The following is an 18,791-nucleotide window of genomic DNA, read 5'->3' as shown; positions in this document are numbered from 1 at the left end:
TTAACTAACAGTTTCCCCCATAACCAACCAATTTGCTGAATATCGAGTAAGTAAGGCAGATGTTGTACTTGTTATGTTTAGGTATGGGGCAGGGTTAAGAAATCGAAAATATGGTCATGCAGAATAAGGCACTAATACGCTCTTCATAAGCACTGATAAACAGCCAGTATGCTAGTAATATTCATGCTAATAAGCAACTAGATAATATTTAATATTTTTCCCTGGTCACATTTTATAGGTGGCCTTAACTATTATGTATTTACATTAAAAAATAAGTACAATGTACTTAATATGGTCATATTGCATTGCAAAACACTTTTGCTTCTATTAAGGTGGGATATGCGTAAGATTAGGGACAGGTTTGGTGCTAAGGGTGGGTTACAAGAATTACAGAAATTAATTACAAATGTAATTACATATAGGTTTTTAACCAAATATATCTACAATGTAAAAACATGTATGTACACAATAAGTACATTGTACCAAATGATTCATTTAAATTTAAACATACATAGTAGTTAAGGCCACCTAATGTAAAGTGGGACCTTTTCCCTTAATCGAAAGTTATCAATTTTTAAATTACATTTTGAATGGCCTTTGTCCGTTTTGTATCTTACGCTTTAGTAACCGTAGTCAAAACTATACATTGTCTGCTGGTCAAATGTAATGTGTTAAAAAGTATTTCTTAAAAATCAATTAATTACAAATTATAATTCATTTGGTGGAAATACGCTTCAGTGACAAGCAGTGGGCGTGAAAAAATAACAAAGCTAATAAAGCGGTCGCTATAGTGGTTGGTTACTAAGACAAGTGCAGGTAAAGTGTGCACTTAAAATGCGCCTTTTCTACTTTCACAAATTAGAAATCAAATGAAGACGCTGTTTGACAAGCTTTACACAACCTCGTTTCAGATATGTGGCTGGCTTCCAGAGAACACACGTAGGGCCTACGTCTGCAAGATGACTATTCAAGATTGCTTAATCAGGAAATCTACCTACTGTTTACAAACATCTGATAAACGTCTTTAAGGTGTCAGTTTTACATAGGCCTACATTCTAAATCATAAACATCCTAATGACATTTTCTAACCGATAGGAAACGTCTTATAGACGTATTGCAGATTGCAAAACTCTAAAAAAACACGCCTTGCAGATGTAAATGCAGACGTCAAATCGACGTTTCCGTGATGCACTTAGGCTATTAGAGGGCTTCGCTGACGAAAATCAACCATAGTTTTAGACAATATTTCATTATCTTTACTATTGTAACTGTCAAAGGTGATTGCATTAATGTCCTTTTCCATGTCTCAGGTCTTTGACTCATTGACGGTTTATTGAACATGTGGACGGACAGCGCCGCCAATAGGCTGAAGCAGATACTGTTCAGCAGTAGTGCGACAGTAGGCTACTATACAATTGCCAGCCATATAAAACGTGTTGTTTGCCCTTTCTGTGGTCTCTATCCATTGTGTACCACGTCTGACCTGTGAAATGTTTTTCCTGAGAATATTTCAGAAGTTATTATAATAAGGTGACCAAATTTAAGAAATGGAATCTGGGGACATAATTGTTAATTTTTAATATGTTTTTATTTTCTTATTATTAATTTTATTGTTGTGGGTTTCATACACTGTTATCATAATAACTAACTATTATAATGTTTAATGGCAAAAAACTGACCTAACTAGTTTGAATACAAGTCATCAATGAAAAATAGTAAACAGTAGGCCTAATCACTGCAAATAGCAAACAGATCAAAACAGTATTATATTGTAACAACATTTTGACTTTACAAAAACACAGTACACACAATAAAATAAAATATATATTAAAACACAATAAAACTGCATTTAAAAATTGTTTTCAACATTCTCTAATTGTTTTTTTTAAACGTAGTAGTTTTATTAGTAACTACAACTTACGTATTTTATGTTTACTTGTGTATTAACTAGGCTTATTATTTTGCATTAGGCTCTTTTTGCTTTCTGCCAATGTTATTGTTACAAATTGTTCAGTAGATTATTGTTAATATGTTTTATTTATTTAACCCATGGGGTTTAGTGTGGGAACTTTTGGGAATGTTTAAAATGGTGTGCAAAATAATCCTGGACGTTGCTCAGAAAAACAACGTTTTGTTGTTTAGTTATTTAGTTCATAAAACAAAATTACTTTAATTTAACATGCACAGATAGTCATTACCTTGTCGTGCTGGTTTTGACAATGACAATGGGAATATGACATTTATTTTTGGTAAACTATTCTTCTGGTCATAACTTTTTTTTTAAGTCAATTACATAAAATTTCATTTGAATCCGATAAGAAATTCTGATTACCCCTTGACTAACTGCTAGTGGGTCAAACAAGTTGTTAAGTCACAGTCTTAACAGTGATGTGTATGCAACATGGGGATAACCGGTTAAATTCGACATAGTAGTCAGTTAGCTCGCAGCGCCCTCTTTTGGTGAAAATAATCATTACATTCATGCTCAGGGCTGCGTCGAAAGCTTCGCATGTTCCTAAATTCCACTGAACTCTATTGATAACAACGGAATTTGTGACCATAGTTGCTTTCGGGAAACGCACCCCTGGTAGCCAGCAGGCTATTATGTTTTTTTTTTTTTTTTTTTACACAGAATGTTTAAAACATGCTGTAAAATGTGTAAAACTCGTCTGTGCAGACAGCTCCAGTCGTAGACAGCACACCAAGATATGTACAGTACACCTAAAAACAACTGCTTTTTGAGAGGTAACTGTAAATTCACTGTAAATGTAAATTCTGTAAATAGGGATTATCTTAACAGGGTGTTAGTTCAGCTGTTACTGTAGAGAGATGCATGTGATTTTAGGTCTAAAACTCATTTCTAATTGGTTAACACTATTACTAGGTTACAACAATCTGGTTTCTCAAATTAGCAGTCCCTCCAGGATTTTGTGATCGTGCGTTCGCAAAAATGAATGCAAATTCAAGCATGTCTTGTTTCTGGAAAACAACAACAACAACAGCAACTGAAAAGCAATTTTATTGCAAAATGTACAGGAATGAACGAAAATTCTATCTGTTACTCTTATGCATTGAGCAGAATAATATCTATGCTGCTCTTTACCATTTAACGGAACTAGACAAATTTATGGGTACAACCAGATAAAAGCATAAAGAGTTAAATGACACAAAACCCATAAGAACAATTTCCTAATTCATAATTCCTAATATGAAACTGTCCTGATCCATGCGGACATCAAATGCAATAGCAAAATATTTAGCTCTTTTTTTAGAGGTTCAAGCGAGTCACTGATGAGCTGTTATATTACAGGATTATAACAGCCTTGCCCTGCTTTACTAACAGGTTCCCACTATACGTAAATATATAGCCCCCTCTAGCGATAGTAACCAGAACTGCTGAGTTATACTCATGTCAAGTCAAGTCAAGTCAAGTCAAGTCAAGTCAAGATTATTTATACAGCGCTTTTTACAATACAAGTTGTGTCAAAGCAACCTTACAGTATTAAAATAATAAAATGTCAATAAAAGTGCAAAAGTTCCATATTGCAGCAAAGTCAAATTGGGGAGGACTCATCTGGTTCCCATGGCCTTGTGCCGGTGGCTGTTTAGGGTAGGAGTTCTTTCTGATGATCTGTCCCTGGGGCTCATCTAGTTGACACGGTATCCGCTGACATTCGGCTGTAGGTGTTTATCCACCTCTTGGTACGGACTGGATCCGGGGGACTGCAGTGACCATCTGATCTGGATACGGACTGGATCTGGTGGCTATGGTGAACTGGGAATAAGAAACAAACAGACTAATATTAATGTAGATGCAAGAGTTCCAAGTTGCCACAAAATCAGATCGGAGAGGACTCATCTGGTTTTCGCAGTCTTGCGTCGATGGCCGTCTAGGTGATGAGGTCTTCACTGATGATCTGTCTCTGGGGCTCATCTAGTTGATGTAGTCTCTGCTGACATTCAGGGCTGTAAAGGATATCTCTGGGTGCTGATGGGTACAGACTGGATCCGGGGGACTGCAGTGAACGTCTGATCTGGATACATGATCGGTGGCTACGGTGACCTCGGAATAAGAAGGAAAGATACTAATATTAGCGTAGATGGCATTCTTCTTCTGATGCAACGAGTACATCAGGTGTTATAGGAAGTGTCCCTGGTTCCGGTTGACCTAAAATAATGCAGCTTAACAATCCTTTAACGGATTTGGATTGTGAAATGTATTAAGTATAGGCCAGGTTAAAGAGATGGGTCTTTAATCTAGATTTAAACTGACAGAGTGTGTCTGCCTCCCGAACAGTGTTAGGTGAATTGTTCCAGAGTTTGGGCGCTAAATGTGAAAAGGACCTGCCGCCCGCAGTTGATTTTGATATTCTAGGTACTATCAAATTGCCGGAGTTTTGAGAACGCAGCGGACGTGAGGGACTATAATATGATAAGAGCTCGCTCAAGTACTTAGGAGCTAAACCATTCAGGGCTTTATAAGTAATTAGCAAGATTTTAAAGTCTATACGATGTTTAATCTACAGGTATCTGAATATTTTGAGGGAAAGTCCATTTATTTCAATAATTTGTTTCAAATAGTGAAACTTGTATGTTATATTAGTTCACTACACACTAAATGAAATATTTCAAGCCTTTATTTGTTTCAATTTTAATGATTATGGATTAAAGACAAAAAACAAAACAAAACAAAAAAACAAATCCAGTATTTCACAAAATTAGAATATTTCATGTGACCAATAAAAAAGGATCTTAAACACATGTTGGCCTTCTGAAAGTGTGTTAATGCACTGTATTATGTCCTCAGGACTTTGCTGGGCCTCCTTTTGCACTAATTCCAGCATCAAGGCGGCGATCAGCCTTTGACACGGTTGAGGTGTTATGGAGCCCAAGTTGCTTTGATATTGGCCTTCAGCTCGTCTGCATTTCGGGGTCTCTGTTTCCTCATCTTCCTTTTGACAATACCCCATAATTTTTCAATGGGGTTTAAGTCAGGCGAGTTTGCCGGCCAATCAAGTACAGTTACTCCATGGCTATTAAACCAGGTACTGGTAGTTTTGGCTTTGTGGGCAGGTGCCAAATCCTACTGGAAAATAAAACCATCATCTCCAAAAAGCTTGTCGGCAACAGGAAGCATGAAGTGCTTTAAAATTTCCTGGTAGACAGCTGCGTTGACTGTGGACAATGGACCCACAGCAGCAGATGACATGCTCCCCAAACCATCACTGACTGTGGAAACTTCACACTGGACTTTAAGCAGCTTGACTTCTGTGCCTCTCCGGTCTTCCTCCAGACTCTGGGACCTTGATTTCCAAATGAAATGCAAAATTTGCTTTCATCTGAAAACAGGACTTGGGACCACTGCGAAACAGACCAGTGCTTCTGATGTTGTTTTTGGTTCAGGAGTGGCTTGACGCATGTAATTCTCCAGCTGTAGCCGCTGTCATGCAGATGTCTGTATGTGGAGGTTCTTGATGCACTGACACCAGTCTCAGTCCACTCCTTATGAAGCTCCTCCAGATTTCTAAACCGCCCTTGCTTTACAATCCTCTCAAGGCTATGGTCATCCCTGTCACTTGTGCACCTTTTCTGGCCACATTTTCCCCTTCCTCTTAACACTCTGTTTATACTTCGATTCTGTGCTCGGTGAGCATCCAGCTTCTTTTGCAATTGCCTTTTGAGACTTTTATGACTGTTATGGTCAATGATGGTCTTGTCAAGTCAGCAGTCATCCCCATGATTCTGAAGCCTACTAAGCCAAACTGAGACAATTTAAAGGCTGAGGAAACCTTTGCAGGTGTTTTGTGTTAATTAGCTGACTAGATTGGAAAAAGGGAGCCTACAATGTTAAACTTTGTTATGATATTCTAATTTTGTGAAATACTGGATTTTTAAAATGCTATGTTTGTCCGGGCAAGACTGCCTTAAAAACAAGTGGAGGTAAACGGGGGAGCTGAGTTTTTTTCTGGATAAAAACCCGATAATGTTTGAATTCTTTAGCTGATTTCAGTAAACTGTGTCAGTAAACTGTGTTTTGATACTGAGAAGCACCCTTTGGTCTGGAATGAAGGGCTGGGAATCGATTCCAAAAGGAATCAATTCCTATTCCGAGGCATTGGGAATCGAGAGTTGATTCCAACGTTTGGAATCGATCCCATTAAAGGATAACCATTGCCAAAATGCAACCTGGGCTGTTTTTTTTTTTTTTTTTTTTTTTACTGTAAACGAGACAAACTTATATCTAAACTCATAATTACGACAAACGAGCCGTTTTTGAGATTGACCGTGAATTCGTTTTGCAGTCAATGGTCGGTGAATGGGAGTACTAGGGGCATAACTTTGAGTGCATCAAAATCAATATTTTTACAACACTAAGAAGGCTCGACACACAATGAAACTTTGCTTGAAGTATCGCCTGGGTCTCTACACATGAACTCCAGCATTGAGAACATTGTTTGTGTACACAGAGTTTACTAAAAAGAAAGGTTTTGAACAACTCACTTTCACTGTTTGGGTTTCCGCTCGCCGCCGTCTTGCGAGTCGAGGTGAATTTGGATTTTTGGTATTTCACAGGTATATTATTTTACCTTTACAATACTTTTGTCCTAATTTCTACATTTGCAAGCAGGGCCTAAAACGTTTTGAGAAAACTTTGAGAAAATTTACCGGCCATAACTATTTTTTCTGGCAATGAAATGTTTTTGCAGATGCTGATACAACTAAACATATTTAATAAAAAGTTGAAAATTAGAACCAAACACTGCATTTTAATCATGATACAAACAAAAATGCTACACACATGATAAGTTTTTTTTTTATTTTATTTAAATTTGATTTGCTGGTTGCAATCAGCCAACAACAAAAGAAAGAAAGAAAAAGAAAGAAAGAAAGAAAGAAAGAAAGAAAGAGAAAGAAAGAAAGAAAGAAAGAAAGAAAGACGTAGACAGCAATAGACCTATGCAAGCTGTGATCGCATCAGACTCCAGTTCAGCTTTAATAAGCCTTAAACATTCTCCCTCTGAATCAAGACATGATATAGTATTTGAAATAATCCAACTAACTAACAATCTTCTTAAGGCTGGTAGTAGTACTACATTTATATGGGTACCCGCTCATATAGGTGTAGGAGGTAATGAGCTAGCAGATAAATGGAGGTAATGAGCAGCAGGAAAGTCTGATGTAGAGGTAGTTATCAAATACAGCAAAACTGAAGTCAAGAGCATAATTAAATCTAAAATAAATGGAAAATGGCAATTTCTATGGGATAATGAACAATCTGGAAGACACCTGTATAGCATTCAAGGAAAGGTGGGGAGGAGTAGGAATACGTGCAGAAGGAAGAAGGAAGAAGATGTGCTGTCTAGAATGAGGCTAGGACATACAGGATTAAATAGCACATTATTTATATTGAAAAAGCATGTTGATGGAATGTGTGAATATTGCAATAGTCAAGAGACCATAGAGCATGTAATTATGCACTGTCCTGAATACCGTCAAGCCAGACAAAGATTGATTTTGAAACTTAGTGAAAACCAGATGGCATTAAATGTACATGACATACTGCAGAGATACTCTGGTTAAATTTCTTTCCAATTTTTGTTTTCTTTTTTGAAAATAACTGGGTTATTAAACAGAATTTAAGATTGTATAGGTTGACCTTTTCATCCACACTCCAGTCCAGATGGTGGCGGTGATGCACCAAAAGCTGGTTGCCAACCGCCATGTAAAACAAGAAGAAGAAGAAGAAGAAGAAGAAAGAAAGACGTTTAACCAACGTTCCTTGAGGCTGAGACTAGTATGAGACTGACATCTACTGGAAATTTATGTTATTTGGGAAGACACGCCTGTTTTTCCTTTCTCTCGAACACAGAACCAGGAAGCTCATAGAGAAACCGAAACTTAGTGCTGTTGGCCTGTTGCAGCCTAATATTGGCCTACACGTGCAGGAAAATGGCAGAATCCTGTATTTCAGTGGATCAGTTCTTGTGTCCGGTGTGTCTGGATCTCCTGAAGGATCCAGTGACCATCCAGTGTGGACACAGTTACTGTATGAGCTGCATTACAGACTGCTGGGATAAAGAGGAGGATGAGAAGGGATTCTACAGCTGCCCTCAGTGCAGACAGACCTTCAGTCCAAGACCTACTTTATTTAAGAACGTGGTGTTTGCTGAAATGGTGGAGAACCTGAAGAAGACTAATCTTCAAAGTGTGGTTCCTGCTGGAGCTGGAGATGTGGAGTGTGACGTCTGCACTGGAAGAAAATACAAAGCCGTCAAGTCCTGTCTGGTGTGTCAGGAATCATACTGTCAAACTCATTTCGACCGTCATGAGGAGTTTAATTCACGCAAACCACACCAAGTCATCGATGCCACTGGGCGACTGCAGGAGATGATCTGCCAGAAACACGACAAGCTTCTAGAGGTTTTTTGTCGCACTGATCAGAAATGTATTTGCTTGCTGTGTACAATGGATGAACACCGAAACCATGACACTGTATCAGTTACAGCACAAAGGACGGATAAAGAGGTGAGAACTCGTGAAAAATACACGTATGCTAAATTCATAGCTTTATTCCTTAAAAGAAAACAACAAAGCGGTAACAACAATACATTTTCATAGTAAATAAACCTTAACCGAGCGGTTAATGCGTGAAGGCCGTTTTTCTGTTATGTAACGTTAAATAAATAAATAAATAAATAACGGTTATTGTGAAATGTTATCTCAGAACTGCGAGATATAAACTCGTGACAGACCTGAGCATATTTCCTTGATTTTAATACGCATGTTTCAAAAGGCTAAACAAATAAATATGAAGGTAAAACAGTAGCAAAACCCGAGAGCTTGTTGATCGGAATGTGATAAGTTGTCATATTAATATTCGTATTTGTAAGTGGAAATTTGCACTCACAGCTCTGATCTGAAAAGCTGTATTGTTCAATTTGCACACACAGACAATGATCAAAACACCTGTGTTTTGAATTTGAAGCTTAAAATTAATAATTACAAATGTGTAAAATGACATTCACATAAAGAAAATGACAGACACAAGTGTGTACGACATATTTGCTTTCGCACTTCTTTTTACTGTACACATATAAACAAATAATGCAACATCTTTCACATGTATATCCTACTGCATATCGCAGAGTAGCCTAATATCACTGTACCAGAGCCGCTCAGCTCTCAGTAGTTCCAAACAACTCCACCATTGTTTATATTACAATTAGTGTTGTGTTCAGGGTTAAAATAGAGACACTTTTAAAATTCCAGTATAAAGAGGCCAGAAAGATAATATTTATATGTAATGTCATGGTTTAACCACTAGATGGCCTTATGGCTTTTTAATAATTTCATGTGTTTAGCTAGTTACTCAAAACAGTAGTGCCGGTCATAGCTGCTTATTTTTGTAGCTTCATTATTTTTGATTTTGTTTTTTAATGTAATTTAGGCATCATTTAGGTTCATTAAGGACATCCCATGCTATTTTATGATATTTACATAAGCACAAGCACAAGCAAATAAGGAATTTAACCCAATAAAGAAGTTTAAAGTATTAAAAAAACTGTAAAAATAATAAAAACATTATGTCACAACTCGGTACAGTGATATTACTCTGCAATATGCATTAGGATATACATAGGAAAGATGCTGCATTATTTGTCTACCAGATAATACTTGAATGACAAGATGAATGCAGTGTAAAATTCTGGCGTTGTTCACTGGTCAGGCATCAGCCAATAAAATGTCTTCATCCCACCTTAGCCCCGTCCCTGCCTCTGCTCTCTTATGTCTGTATTTACAAGTGCACAAGTGAGTTGCCTTATGAGGGAACTCTCACTGCGTCCTCTAGAGGACACTAGGGGAACCGCAGCAGCATGAATCATGTCTGAAGAGTACATTCAAAAACTGTCGATGTCACCATGGCGTGACCGTCGCTGCTGGTGTGTCACTACCAGGTGACCACAGTATAAAAGGGTGCTGGTAGAACACAACATCCTCATCGTCGTCTTCAGCTTCTCTTTAAGCGTTCTTACTGGAAAGAATGACTTTTTCCTTTATTATGGCGAGCACTAGTAAGACGTTTAAGAGGTGTGTTGATCCGTGTCCTCGCTATTTGATGCCTGATGACACACACGATCTTTGCGTCTTTTGTTTAAGTGAGGAGCATGCACGCAATGTCCTCGAGGGGGCATCCTAGGGTTCATTGTGAGCGTTTTTCAATGAAAAAGCTCCGCTCTCGTCTGTCTCTTCTTTCGAGGAAGGAGGAACAGCCATCTGTTCTCGGTGGCTCGGGTCCGGCCGCTGCCGAGGCACAGAGGAGATTGAGCTTGTGGGTATCTCAGATGGATTTGGCTGACGAGTTGAGAAAAGGGCTTTCCCTTTCGCGCTCGTCATCCAAGGACCGAGAGTGAGCTCTTGGATGATGATGATGCTATTTCTCTGACGTCGGATCCAGGAGCAAGTGCTCTGCTGGGTTTCACCCAGGAAGAGCAGAAAATGTTAGAGGAGGATGAGGAAGCTGAGGCTGAGTCTTCCCAACCTTCCTGCCCTGCGTACGAGGGGCTGCTGTGGTTATGGACCGCGCTACGGCAATGGTAGCGGGCTAGAAAGGCGGTACCGCGGGATCCTCTTGACGAACGTTACCTTTCAGACCACAACTTCCCGGCTCCAGTTAGTCTTCCATTTCTTCCCAAACTCCATTCTGAGATTGAGAAGGTATGGAAAAAGCCGTATTCTTCCCACATCCATAGTTTCCCACTGGCTAACTATGCGAACATCGAGGAAATGCATGATTATGGCAATGAGAGGACGCCCCCAGTAGAAGAGACGCTGGCCAGCTATCTCTCTATGGGAGAAACATCCTCTCTTAAGACTCCCTCTTTGCCATCTGCTCCCCTCGGATCTGGCTTAAATGGTCGTACACGGAAGCGGGTTAGGCCGAGGGTGCGCTGCACACTTTGGCGGTGCTTCAAGCCTATCAGGCCGACCTACTGAAGGACCTGGATAAAGATCAGGGTCTCTCCCCTGATGAAGTGGCAGAGCTGCGTCGCACCACAGATGTTGCTCTCCGTGCCACCAAGCAGGTCGCTACCCACATGGGTGGGGCCATGGGGGCTATGGTGGCTACGGAGAGACATCTGTGGGTTAACCTGGCTGATGTCAGGAGGAAAGAAAGGGGCTTTCTTCTCGACGTGCCGGTATCGCCTTCTGAGCTTTTCGGTGCCTCCATTGAGACGGTGGTCGAAAAGTTTAGGGAAGCGAGGACACGCTCAGTCGCTTTTAGATCCTTCATTCCTCGAAGGTCCAGGTCCAAGCCTGAACAACACAGGGGTCCTGGCCCGTCCCGTTCTGAGGAGCAAAGACGGGCACAGAAGGCTAGTGTCGCAGCCCGTGCCCCTCTTCCACCTGCGGGTGGTTCCAGGAGACGGCGCCAGTTGAGGGGAGGCAGACATGACCTGAGAGAAGTGATCCAGATGAGACAACGTTCTCGTATGGATCAGAGTAAAACCTAGAAACATCTACTCCCTTCACTTGGACTTGTCTGTCTCACCCCCTCTTAATTCCCCTGCCATTATACAGCTGGTTGGAGCTTCCTGCACGCTCCCCGGACTTATGATGTTTTTGGTTAACATCTATATTTCATAGAAGCCACCATGACTGATGGTCTGGAACTACACTCTTTCAAGTTATTTCCTGGAATCGAGTCCTGTGCAGGCCTAACATATTGGGTGAGTATGATCCATTTCTTATTACTAATATTCCAGAAATGGACTTCTTTGGACCTGTGTGTTGTGTTTATGCCTTTCACTGAAAGGAGAATCAATCTCTAGCGAGTACCTCCCCCTCTGGTCTGCTGACTACGGTTATGGCGGTGTTTGTCCTCTCTAAACCTCAGGTCAAAGTCAAAGTCAACTTTATTGTCAATTCTGCCACATGACAGGACATACAGAGAATTGAAATTTCGTTACTCTCAGACCCATGGTGCATACAAGTAACATTAAATACAAACAGTAACATTAAATACAAAGGTAGAATTGAAAAAAATATGAATAAATACAAATAAATATAATATATAAAATGAAAAACTCAACATACAAGTAAGGGCACATGGTAGAGAGTGCAAACCACGTAAACAATGTAAACAATATAGTGCAACAGAGCTTGTCCATGTGGAAATGATTTGCGTAAGGTTTTTAAAAGAAAACAACTTAAGCGTTAACTCTTAGGAGTAACCTCTCTCAGTCTTCTGCTCTGCAGGAAAAACTGAGGTGCACTTAGGACTGATGCCAGCACATGTGAAGCCCCCTCTTCTCAGCCCAAGGACCTTAAGGTTAACTTCTCGAGTGTTGATGCTCCCCTTTCTGCGGAAAGGGTTCATACAGAGCACCACCTTCTTACGAGTCAGGTTTTCCTCTCTGTCTTTCAAGGTTAATGAGCCTGTCCTTACTACATCTAAGGTTGATTCTCACTCCTCAGGCCTCATGTGTGGGTTAGGGCCCCTTTTTGGGATGGGTTTTTCTTAAATCCTGTATGGTATGGGTTACATGTTTCACCCCGTTCCCATCATCGAGTTGGTCTTAAACCCCGATTTCTTTCATTGTAGTTTTTGTATGTACTCTTCAGACATGAGTCACGCTGCGGCAGTTCCCCTAGTGTCCTCTAGAGGACGCAGTGTCTCGTTACCTTCTTAGGGAACCATGGTTACATACGTAACCTGAGACGTTTTGCTACAGGAATATTGCAAAAGGAGTAGCAAAAGTCAAAGCGCTAGGATTTAAAGTTGTACTGCCAGATCTGAGAGGTTGTAAGTGCCGACTTGAAGTTGTACAGTAAAACTGAAGTAAAGTGCGAAAGCAAATATGTCGTACACACTTGTGTCTGTCATTTTATTTATGTGAATGTCATTTTACACATTTGTAACTATTACACAGGTGTTTTGATCATTGTCTGTGTGTGAAAATCGAAAGATTCAGCTTTTCAGATCAGAGCTGTGCAAATTTCCACTTACAAATCTGAATATTAATATGACAAGTTCTCACATTCAGATCAACAAGCTCTCGAGTTTTGCCACTGTTTTACATTCATAAATAAATATTATATTTTAAACTGAGGAGTTAAATTTGAGATGTGAAATGTGCAATATGTTATTGAAGAGTAACCTCTTATAAGAAAAAATAACAAGGACATTTTTAGGTTGCATTTCATGACCACTAACATTACAAAAAAGATTTTTAGCTACTGATCCACTCCACCAATATTAGATTCACATAACCTTTATATAATGATTTAGTGGTATATTGTGTGTAATCTAAAAAATTAAGCATTTCCCCCCCTCAACAGAGACACTTGCAAGACATGCAGCTGAACTGTCAGCAGAGAATCCAGCAGAGAGAGAAAGATCTTGAGCAGCTGAGAGAGGCTCTGGAGTCTTATAAGGTGAGTCTGGAGAAGAAGAGAAGTTTGTCTCAGTCTCAGTTCAGACTCTCTTGTCTCTTTCAGTCCCACTGAAGCCTGAATCACTGTGTGTCCTAACAGCGCTCTGCACAGACAGCAGTGGAGGACAGTGAGAGGATCTTTACTGAGCTCATCCGCTCCATTGAGAGAAGCCGCTCTGAGCTGATACGGCTGATCAGAGATCAGGAAAAGCGAGCAGTGAGTCGAGCTGAAGAACAACTGGAGCAACTGGAGCAGGAGATCAATGATCTGAGGAGGAGAGACGCTGAGCTGGAGCAGCTTTCACACACACAGGATCACATCCAGTTCCTGCAGGTAACAGACATCTAGAACAACACCATCACAGTGGACTTGAGACTGATCCTGCTGTGACAGGAGACTCCCAGAGAAACATTTCATGAGTGTCCTATTATATAATCATCAGTCAGACTATCATCTGATCATCTTCTTTTGAAAGAGATGCTGCTAACAAATGGCTTTTGGCTGTGGAAGCTTTGCTCAAATGGGTCTCATGTCTGAACTTTTTTCCACTTGTATAAACAATGTCCCTGTGTGTAGCTGATGAGTTTTGATTTCTGTTTTCTGTAGAGTTTCCAGTCTCTCTCAGCACCTCCTGAATCTTCAGACGTAAATGATGATCCCTTCATTTCTCTCGTCTCTTTTGATGGTCTGAGAGAATCTGTCCGTCAGCTGAGAGAGAAACTGGAGGATTTCTACAAAGAGGAGCTCAAGAAGATCTCAGACAGAGGTAAAGTCCTGGAGATTCATCTGCTTTCAGGAACGAGTCCATCATCATCTCATATCATGGAGAACATCATATTAGAAATGTCTTAGGAATGGATGCAGGATCATGAGTATCACACTGTTCATGTCTGTTGATTTCCACAGTCACATTCACCAACATTGTTCCCAGGACCAGGAACGACTTCCTACAATGTAAGTCAGTAAGAAAACAAGCGGAAAAACTCACTGAGTGTGTTCATGTTCCTCCTGTAGAAGGTGAAAGAAGAGTTTTATATAATGATGTAAATGATGATTTGCACAGGATATCTGCTCATCTGTACTGAGACACTGATGATACACTGAACATGAAGAGTTCAGCTACATGAAAAGATCAAACAGATTCATAATTCCTGATTCTGATGTGTTTTATCTCCATCAGATTCCCATCAGCTCACTCTGGATCTGAACACAGTGAGTGAATACCTCCATCTGTCTGAGAACAACAGAGTGATTACTTGCACTAGTAAAGTCCAGCCGTATCCTGATCATCCAGACAGATTTGATGTGCGTCGTCAGGTGTTGTGTAGAGAGAGTGTGAGTGGACGCTGTTACTGGGAGCTGGAGTGGAGTGCTGGTCAATGTGGTTGTGTGTATATTTCAGTGTCATATAAGAGCGTCAGCAGAAAGGGAGATGATAATGAGTGTTGGTTTGGATATAATGATCAGTCCTGGAGTTTGCGCTGCTCTCCCTCCAGATACTCATTCAGACACAATAATATACAGACTGTTCTCCCTGTAAAGTCTGTCAGCAGTAGAATAGGAGTGTTTGTGGATCACAGTGCAGGAACTCTGTCCTTCTACAGCGTCTCTGACACAATGAGCCTCATCCACACAGTCCACACCACATTCACTCAGCCGCTCTATCCTGGGTTTTGGTTTGATATCGGATCATCAGTGAAACTGTGTTGATGAATCAGATTAGATTGACGAGAGATTCTACCCATAATGCTTTGAGCTGCATGATAAATCAGTAACTGTGAGATGTAATAGAGTCCCTTCTTTTCTCTTCTTGACATTAATGCTGCAGCTGAACTTCTGTTAGTGAGATAACATAAATCAGAATAAATGTTTAATAAATGCTAATATAGATAGTAAGATCAGTGTGTGTGAGTCCTGCTAAATGTGACGATGTGTTTCTGTGCTTTTCTCAACCTGTATTGTTGATGGAAATCACTCATTTAGTTAAAGGAGAAGTTAAATTCCAGGACAAAAAAATGCAGATAATTTACTCACCCCTTTGTCATCCAAAATGTTCATGTCTTTCTTCTTTCAGGTGATAAGAAATTATGTTTTTTGAGGAAAAAAATCCATATAGTGGATTTCAACAGTGCCTGTGAGTTTGAACGTCCAAAATGCAGTTTAAATGCAGCTTCAAAGAGCTCTAAACAATCCCAGTCAAGGAAGAAGAAAAAAATCTGTCATTTTCTAAAATTGAGAATTTATATACTTTGTAACCTCAAATGCTTAGTTCTGTGTATTCTGGTTCAAGACAGTAAGGGTATGTCGAAAAACTCAAATTTTCTCCTCCAACTTTAAAATCACCCTACATTGCTGCAGAAGAACCCGACCCAGTGTTTGCAAAGTGAATATGCAAAGATCAAACACCCTTTACAAAATAGGAAAACATCGATGTAGGATGATTTTGAAGCTGGAGAAAAAAAAATGAGTTTTACGACCTATAACTGTCTTGAACCTGAATACACAGAGTTCACACAGAGCAAGACAAGATGAGCATTTGAGAGTAAAAAATATATTGTCATTTTCTTTTAGAAATGACTGATCATTTCGCTAGATAAGACCCTTCTTTCTCAGCTGGGATCATTTAGAGTCTTTGAAGCTGCATTTAAACTGCATTTTGGAAGTTCAAACTCACGGGCACCATAGAAGTCCACTATATGGAGAGAAATCCTGAAATGTTTTCCTGGAAAAAAAAAACAAAACAAACAATTTCTTATCGACTGACGAAAGAACGACATGAACATCTTGGATGACAAAATTATCTGTAAATTTTTGTTCTCGAAGTGAACTTCTTTAATAATATATTAAAATATATAATTCATTTTAATTGTATTTTCAATATATTTCTGTTCTCTGACTGATATAAATAAATCTTCTTCCCACTTGATGAACAAAAGTGATGGGTTTTATTCTTCATCTGCAGATCCTCTGAAGACAAGTCAAGCAGCTCATTATAGTCTCAGTGCAGACAGACTGGTAAATCATAACAACTCTCTTTTGTCAAGAGTTTATATTTCATAACTTGTTGTGTAGCTGCTCCTTGGCATCCATAAAACACGACAGAGTTTCTGACGAGTGCTTTTTCTTTAGCATCATTAAACATCAATTTTCGCAGCACTATAAAACTACACAAAGAAACAACAAAACCAATAAATACAACTAATACACTAAAAAAATATGATTCAATTTACGGGGAAACAGACAAAGATTAATTATGTATTGAATAAAGACAATTTGAAACGACTAATTAACAAGCACAGCTCAACAATTAACACATACGTACAAATGTGCACATGACTGGAATAAACACAAAACATAACATAGATGAACATCACACACCTTGCTCCAATTGCCAAAAGATACTAAGTTAAAAATGAGCAGAAACTTATTATCTTAATGCGCACTGTGGAGGAACACGAGTCTTCGCTCTGCTGATCTGACCGCTTTGTGTAGATTTTTTATAACCATAAAATGGCTGCCTTTCAGTTACATTTTTTTTTTCTTGAAACACATCTTCAGATGCACCTGAACACATCATCAGTGATATAACCAGGGGTCCTCGGGTGTTTCGGGTCTTTCAACATCAGACACCCTCGCCCAGGCGACCCAGCCACGGCTGATCAGACCGCGACCCCCATGGTGCTCCTCTACGGATCCAGAGCCATCTCGAGGCTTTCTCGGCCGCGTCGGTGGTGTTCTTGATGGCCCTGCTCCTTGTTGTTCCTCCAATGCCCAGCGCAGTAAAGGCTTTGTGGAGAGAACGCCCCACAAATCCTCTGCAGCCAACCTCGATAGGCATGCATCTTGCCTTCCAGCCCTGTGTTCGGCAGTCTGTGACCAGATGTTCATATTTGGTCCTCCAGACTGCCGTCTTACAAGCCTGTGGCCACTTGATTCGCACCTTTTCCTGGGGCAGAAGACTTGGGGGAACGGTTAGTGGCACACGGAGGCTCTGAGCACTATGGGGTGCTTCCTGGCTCGGCTCCTCCTGCGTCTCATCAGATGTAACATCTGTGCGCTGTGACACATGTTCGTTCTCCAAACACTTCATCCTGGCTTGATGGATCTTCAGGCCATGGCTGTTTTTGCAGGTTTTCCCGCACCTGCATACTGCGGTCGTTATCGTTTCTCCATTGCCATTAGTCGGTAACCTTGGGTCTATCAGATTGGGGTTCTCATTCTCCCCCCCTCTCGGGCTCCCCTGGGGGTATACTTCCATGAGTCGATCTGTAGCTTCAAAAAGGGTTCCTCCTCTCGGAGAATGTGGTTTGGGCTGCCAACCCTTCCCACCCCAAGTGCTGTCTTCCCAAGCTGCCAACTGTCTCTCCAGTAGTCACCAGCCTCTTCCTGGTTGTCAACCAGACTATTCCTGGGAGTCACTGGCCTTGCCAGAACAGGTAGTTCTTGAAACACATCTTCAGATGCACCTGAACACATCATCAGTGATATATGAATGTATGTAATGACTAGAAAGCATTTCAGAAATAATTATTTGGTCTGATGTGAGGGTATCACATTAACAGTCACTCTTTCCGTGTTTGTGGGTTTGGAGGGTTGATCATGTTCGCTATCAAGTTTTGATTCACCTGCTTGTACCTTGACTCGCCTAACAAATCCATCACCCTCTTTGACATTTTTAACCACTTGGCCTAACTACCACCGACTTCTTAGGAGCATTTTCTCTTTGATGATTACAACATCATTTACTCTGAGGTTTTTGTGGAGGAGTATACCACTTTTTGCATGTTGAAATGTTGAGAAGATATTCCTTCTTTCAATGACTCCAAAATTTGCTTGACCAAATATTGGACTTTACGCAATTGTTTAGTGGTGTGCATAGATATATCTACTTTGACAAACTTTCCTGGAGGTAAAACCATCAGACTACATTAATATTAAATGATTTAGGGTCATTAATGCCTGCTCCTCTAAGGCAAATAAAGCACCTCAAAGCATGAAGGCATCTGTAGTATCTTAATGTATGTAAAGTGAATATTAGACCATATTTATTGTATTTTTTGAAAGCTCTCTTTATGATAAATGGCCCCAAACAGTCAATGCCACAGAGTGTGAAGGTAGCAGATACTTCCACTTGCTCTTTGTGTATTTCTGCCATTCATTTATCTTCTGTTGGTTATTTTTTGACATTGCACACACTTGACTTGTTGCCTCCAATGATCTAAAATCCACTTGTTCTAAGCTCCATTTGAGTTTTGTTATCAACCCTGATGACAAACCGTGGCGTGGTAATGTGACAGACTTAGCTTGACTTTGAATTAGATTAGCTTAGAAATATCTCTCAGGGGAATCACAGA

At 40.0% G+C, this 18,791-nt stretch overlaps 1 protein-coding gene across 1 annotated transcript; it reads left to right on the top strand.

Annotated features, from left to right (window-relative positions):
- The first annotated feature begins 7,729 nt into the window (after positions 1 to 7,729).
- On the top strand, positions 7,730 to 16,363 carry LOC141344163 (tripartite motif-containing protein 16-like). The gene is made up of 6 exons (XM_073848947.1): positions 7,730 to 8,526; positions 13,342 to 13,437; positions 13,537 to 13,770; positions 14,044 to 14,203; positions 14,344 to 14,391; positions 14,618 to 16,363. Exons 1-6 carry the CDS (start codon positions 7,951 to 7,953, stop codon positions 15,145 to 15,147), a joined length of 1,644 nt encoding a protein of 547 aa, XP_073705048.1. The 5' UTR covers positions 7,730 to 7,950; the 3' UTR covers positions 15,148 to 16,363.
- The last annotated feature ends 2,428 nt before the right edge of the window (positions 16,364 to 18,791 follow it).

Source organism: Garra rufa, chromosome 10 (assembly GCF_049309525.1).
Source record: "Garra rufa chromosome 10, GarRuf1.0, whole genome shotgun sequence".
NCBI classification, from domain to species: domain Eukaryota; kingdom Metazoa; phylum Chordata; class Actinopteri; order Cypriniformes; family Cyprinidae; genus Garra; species Garra rufa.
The sequence above is the reverse complement of the archived record's forward strand: the minus strand, read 5'-3'. Positions and strand labels throughout refer to the sequence as shown.